We start from the raw sequence: 5873 nt of genomic DNA, 5'->3' as shown, positions 1-5873 counted from the left end.
AAGCATATGAAAAGAAATACAAGACGGTGGCGGTGACGCAATCAAGTTAATATATAAGGCCGTGTTTATGTGAAGTCACCCAAACCGCGATTCGGGTAACTCACATTCCTCACATCTGGTCCACGTGTCATACATTCCTTTTAAAACGTGCCCGATCACGATTCTCCGAAGCTACATTCATTGTTGTTTGATGAAAACACGCTAGGTAGTGTGCCATTATTGTCAGAGGTCAACGACCTGCTTGCTGGTGCCCCCCTCCCAGCGTATCTCGGCCGAATGTCGACGTGGTCCCACCAGAGGCGGTGAAGCTCTTCCTAGAACGGACACATTATTTGACCATTTACTACTCTTTAAGTTGCTGACACGTACAATTTGGTATTGCATTTAAATAAAGAAATATCACCCCGTACTCCATGACCAAATGAAGTCACATTGAAATCACATTGCGTTCAGACGCAAATCGCGATGCGGGAAAACCGATTCGAAACCACCTATAGAAGTGGTTTGGGATCGAGGCGCTTTCAATGTGATTTGGAGCGTTCAGATGGAGCCACTTGAAACCGGGTTCGGGGTAAACCACATGTAAAGCGCCTTGGGTGACTTCACATAACATGACACGGCCTAAGAGTCGCCATCGAACATAAAGATAATCAACAAATGTGTAATACTTCATAAAATAACAAATAGATATATGCAATCCAAACAATACAAAGCAGACAAATCTGTTATGATTTAACGCAGCATGTAATGCAAATTACTTATTTCGTGCTTGTTCCCTCTCTAGCCAAATGTGGCCGCTTTCTCATGTGTTTCTCGCTGTACTCAAACACAAAGAAAGTGTTTGACACCCGCCAGCGTCCTGGTGAACTCCCGGCGCTCCATGGTATCCGTGTCTTGAGTTGTCTATGGATCATTTATGGCCACGTGGACATGGCCGCTCAGTTTAGTAAGTATTTTACAGTCTTTCGTAGAACTGAAGTTGAACAAATCTACAGTTCTTTTGGAAAAATAATGAATAAATATGAAAGTAGGTGAAATGAACTAGATTCTATAGGAGAGACATTTCCGAACGTGACAAAGTTTTCCTTCAGCCAACAGGCCTAGGGCGGAATTCGAGGCTCGTCGTCGGGAATGGTGGTTCTTTGTCCTCGACTGCTTCGATATGGCAGTAGACACGTTCCTCGTTCTCAGGTTGTGCAGCTAATGCCTATTTAAAACATTACTGAATATCATAAAGCTCGGTTTATTGACTATGTCTTTTGCTGTGTGTATCTTGCAGTCTGCTAGTGGAGCATACATTAACAACGTAACACGAACCACATGCTGATATACATACATATTGACATCTACGCATGCTCGGTTATGATTTAAGAATGATCATTGATCAAGTTACATTCAAGATGCATCAATATTTCTTTATTAATTTCATTTCCTTTCCGTTTTCGTTTTGAAAGTGCCTTTTTGGTCACTCACTGGTTCCTGCAGCAACTGAAGAAGAGAAATGGGGAGTACACATGGAAGGACGCTGGTCGCCACTACCTCCACCGCTACTGGAGGTAAGGCCCGATTTACACAGGGCAAAAAATTATCTGTCCTAATTCGAAGAATATTTTACTCGTGCAATTCTTTTTCAAAACGTTCACCAAAATATATTCATCATGTATAATTGTTACCGTCCTTCGCTGTGACTAGTATAATCATGAAAGGGCTATAACTGGGCCCGTCTACTGAGGAAGACCTTTAAGGACCTCACGATAGGTTATAACTGAGTCTTTTTTCCAGGCTGACTCCGGTCTACCTTTATCTCCTATTACTCGCGCTCCCGTCTGATAAAGGATGTCAAACGTACTGGTGGACAAACCTGCTCTACATCAACAACTATTTCGTGGGCGATGGAACCACGGTGAGTTTTTTTTTAACTTTGCAAGATTCTAGTCGTATGTAAGCTAATTCCAATTTCCCACAGCTAACTCACGTCAGTATTTTAGGGCCCAGTACTTTTCGTCCACTATGAGTTGATATTCTACTGTGTCGCAACAAACCATCTTCGTCAAGTAGTTCTGGAGACATAGTAAAATGGCCGTAGGAAAATGAATATGTACATTGAAATACGAATGCACGAATCTCTGTGTTTGACGTGATGAACAGTGAGCTATGTTGCGTTAAGATTCATGATTGTCTTCACAAAAGGCTATGGTTCTATGTGTTCTGTGGATTAATGTTATAATGTGACCTCACCAGTGCCTGGGTGTAGCGTGGTATCTCGGTGTGGACATGCAGATGTACATTATTGCGCCTGCCCTCATACTTCTAATGTACAGGTAGGTATATACTTTTTTAGAGTTTGAAACTTCGTTAGGATACCTATCATTTAGGTCCATTGATAAACCACTAATATTCCTGTTTTCTAACCACCACAAACGCAACACGTGAACAGCCCGGCGTAGGCACGGTTGATTTGTAATATAAGTAACCACGCACATGGACGTGCAGGCAAACTGTACTGGACCCTCTATGGCCGGCCAACTCCCCTAACCTGCTACTTTCGTCTTAGGCCGATTTCTACTATTTGTTCAGCCTGCAAAGGAGTTTGTTGGAGACTACGCACATCACTAAAACCGACCCGTGACCAGGTAACCTTTAATCGGCGTCATTGGTAAAGAGTTCCTCCTTTATATGAGTTTCACTTCGTTTCTGTCCTTTTTTCTAGAAAACCTAAGCTGGGCGTGGCTGTCAATATATTCCTTGTAGCGCTGAGCTGGGTGTCGTATGCCGGCCTGAGGCAGTTAGATGTTCGGTAAGTCTGTCTGCTTCTGAAATTTTTTACAATATACGAACAAATATCTTGAGCGCATATTGAAAGTTCATTGCAAATTCATGCCCGAGGGCTAATTGCAAGAACATGATAACAACTGTAAACAGTAGAATGATAATAAGTGATGCTAATGCTACTTTATATATACATTTGTAGTTATTGTTGGGTTTGATTTCTTTTCCGTGTGCAGTGGAGTATGAAATAACCGACATTTTGCGAGATATATGGGAGGTGTTAATAGAAATGCAGTTAACATATAACGCGATTATAGCTCTTTCGCTACGTTTAGGGAGAGTGATGTGAACCAGAACTTGTGTATAAATTATAACAAGTCTTACAACAGCTAAACCTATTCTGTTTTAGGATAAATGTTGGTAAATTTATGACGTCATGGGTCTGCCATCTTTATTTTCTACATGTACAGCGAGGAGCCGGAAGGATTCGGCAGTGTGTATTACTGGACGCCCGGCAGGATGGGTCCGTACATTATGGGTATGCTGTTGGCCTACCTTCTCTTCAGGACCAACAGCAAAGTGTCCAACACGAGAGCTACTAAGGTAACAGTACAGGATACGCGTGGACTCATCTTGTTTCTAGATACCACACAGTGATAGGGCCCCGTTATACTATGGGGAGAGCACAACTGCAGTAATTGGATTATTTTCGACTGAGAGTTGCTATTTGTCAATGTCAATGTTATTTGTCAATTTGTTAATAAGGTTATAACCTGGAAGATAAACAAAAGAAACAGTCCACTCTGCACATGATTTGACGGTGGTGACTGACTCTACAAAATGTTTTATCGTTTTGCTTTGTTTTGCTTTCAGATTCGGATGTTACTAGGATGGGCTATTGGCATAGCCATAGGACTTGTCGCAACCGTGATGCCTACCGTGCTAAGGGCTACGAGTCCAGGCTTCGAGATCAGGGGGCACATCGGCTGGAACGCCGTAGACAGGAGCATATTCGCCGCTGCAGTTTGCTGGGTTATCTACGCCTGTTGTGTTGGATATGGAGGTAATTATGAAAAACGAACATACCTGCAAAAATCCTTAGTTACGTGTTTGGTGCGAGTTAGCCTCCTATGTATAATCATTGTCTTTGCTGTAGATGTTTTGATTTCTGACTGGTGTGAAGAATTTACGCATCATTCAGAAGACCGGGAATACTGTACATGCGTAATAATGTATGTGGACGACAAGTGTGTACGTGACATCAGTAGTAGAAATAGTCGTTACGTCGGCAACAACACATACACAAACAACAAATGCAGAAAACCGTGCAATGTAGTAATAGCGGCATCCTACTGTTGCTTCATTTGTTGTCTTTTGCTGCCTACACAGGTATCATCTCGGAGTTTCTATCCTGGAAAGCTTGGCTGCCGCTAAGCCGACTGTCATATGTTACCTACCTCATACACATGATGAATATTCATGTATTTGTTGAGCAGGGCAATCTTATCTACGGTGGACTGGCAGGGGTAAGTACTAAAGTGCGGGAGGCCAGAATAGTGGGACAAGTTTTGCTGAGTGTTGAAAAGCATCGCAATGACATAAAGCTGATAAACGAAGGAAGCATTCCACAGAAAAGTGTGGCTCTTTTATAGAATGACATGGGTTTTGAAACCCTAATTTAGGGTTGTGTAACCCTTATTCTATCTTGTTTTCTTAGAAGCGTTGTAATGGAGATTTCTGGCTTCACAACTAACAAGAATATTACTTTAATCGTCGCCTTGGCAATGATTTTGCGACTGTTTTTTTTACGATTTGTTGAAAACGGCCGATTTTTTTAAACGGCCGAAAATTCTTGTGCGTGCTGATGTCATCAAATCAACATGGCCTTATTGAAAACATCGAAATCTAAGCTATGACCTTGAAAACATAGGTACAAAGAAATATTACATGTACTAACTCTTGGTGAAAAATGAAAAAATAAAGTGGTTAGATCTACTCTGTACCTTCCAGTCGGTCCTCTTCGCTGGACTCTCGTTCTGGTCCTTCTGCTCAGCGCTTATGTACTCGCTCGCAGTCGAAGTTCCCTTTTCTGAGCTGCGGAAGATGATCCTCCCACAACGCCGCGGTCGGCAACCGGACAACGGCGAGGCGACCACACCAACCGTCGCCGGAGCATCCGAGCCCGAAACCCTCCTACTCCAAGGTCTGTTACCTTTTATCTCCAGGCAGATCTTTTGGTGGCTGCAAAGACAGAATCAAACTGGCCAGGCTGTATCCCTCCTTCGATGGCGAAATGGTAACTGCCTAGCAAATGGATACAGCCTGGCCAATTTGATTCTGCCTTTGCAGCCACCAAAGATATGCTTAGGGATTATGTTACCTAGATATTCTTGCCCAAGGTAGCGATAACATTCATGTTCTTGGTGCTGAATACCATCCATATCCAGCCAAACGCACCTGTCCTTGGTGCTGAAATCCTGGCGTGCCAAACTCTATCAGGCTATGCCCAAGGACGTTACTTTACATTAACGATTTGATGCATGGTATTTCAACTATTACACTATGTGTTTTATGTACTAGTCATGAGTACTGTAAAATGCTGTACTTACAAAGTTATGGGATAGCAAAATTTATATTATAAGGGCGATTTATTGATTGGTTTCTCCGCAGCGACACCATGGGGAGAAGAACCCTCCCAGAAACCAGAGGACGACGTGGCCGGAACAGACCGTGTGGAAAACAAGGTGTAGATCCTGCTGCCAATCGGCTCTAACGTTATAGTAGGTACTGGGATTTCGCGTACCTTTGACAATATCTCTTTACAAATATGTTATAGCTTAAGGACTTGCTTACTGCCTTACTTTCATTTGTCATTTTGAGGCCTAACTTCTTCGTCACTTCATGTATTGTAGCACATTAACTTTAGATCTATCTTGCATTATTTCATTATTTAAAGGCTAAACAATCAATAAATAACAGTCTGATGGTGAAAAGGGCCAGGAGATCTGAAGAGAACCTTTGAAAACCAGCCTAGTAAAGGGTACTTGTAGTATCCAGTCTTTGATTAACTGATGTGGGTTCACTGACACAGGAGTGGTCAGCAA

General features: G+C 42.5%; 1 protein-coding gene across 1 annotated transcript in view; it reads left to right on the top strand.

The window, feature by feature from the left end:
* The window catches only part of LOC109463007 (nose resistant to fluoxetine protein 6-like), an 8870-nt gene extending 4348 nt beyond the window's left edge, over positions 1 to 4522 (top strand). The window contains exons 6-15 of the mRNA XM_019759654.1: positions 785 to 946; positions 1092 to 1191; positions 1455 to 1556; positions 1783 to 1903; positions 2242 to 2321; positions 2711 to 2797; positions 3240 to 3372; positions 3643 to 3832; positions 4159 to 4295; positions 4487 to 4522. Coding sequence (XP_019615213.1) covers positions 785 to 946; positions 1092 to 1191; positions 1455 to 1556; positions 1783 to 1903; positions 2242 to 2321; positions 2711 to 2797; positions 3240 to 3372; positions 3643 to 3832; positions 4159 to 4295; positions 4487 to 4522 — 1148 coding nt within the window. The remainder of the gene's footprint in view (positions 1 to 784; positions 947 to 1091; positions 1192 to 1454; positions 1557 to 1782; positions 1904 to 2241; positions 2322 to 2710; positions 2798 to 3239; positions 3373 to 3642; positions 3833 to 4158; positions 4296 to 4486) is intronic.
* Positions 4523 to 5873: the final 1351 nt, after the last annotated feature.

The sequence above is a fragment of the Branchiostoma belcheri genome, unplaced genomic scaffold (genome assembly GCF_001625305.1).
Source record: "Branchiostoma belcheri isolate BF01 breed outbred unplaced genomic scaffold, Haploidv18h27 scaffold121, whole genome shotgun sequence".
NCBI classification, from domain to species: Eukaryota; Metazoa; Chordata; class Leptocardii; order Amphioxiformes; family Branchiostomatidae; genus Branchiostoma; species Branchiostoma belcheri.
The sequence above is the reverse complement of the archived record's forward strand: the minus strand, read 5'-3'. Positions and strand labels throughout refer to the sequence as shown.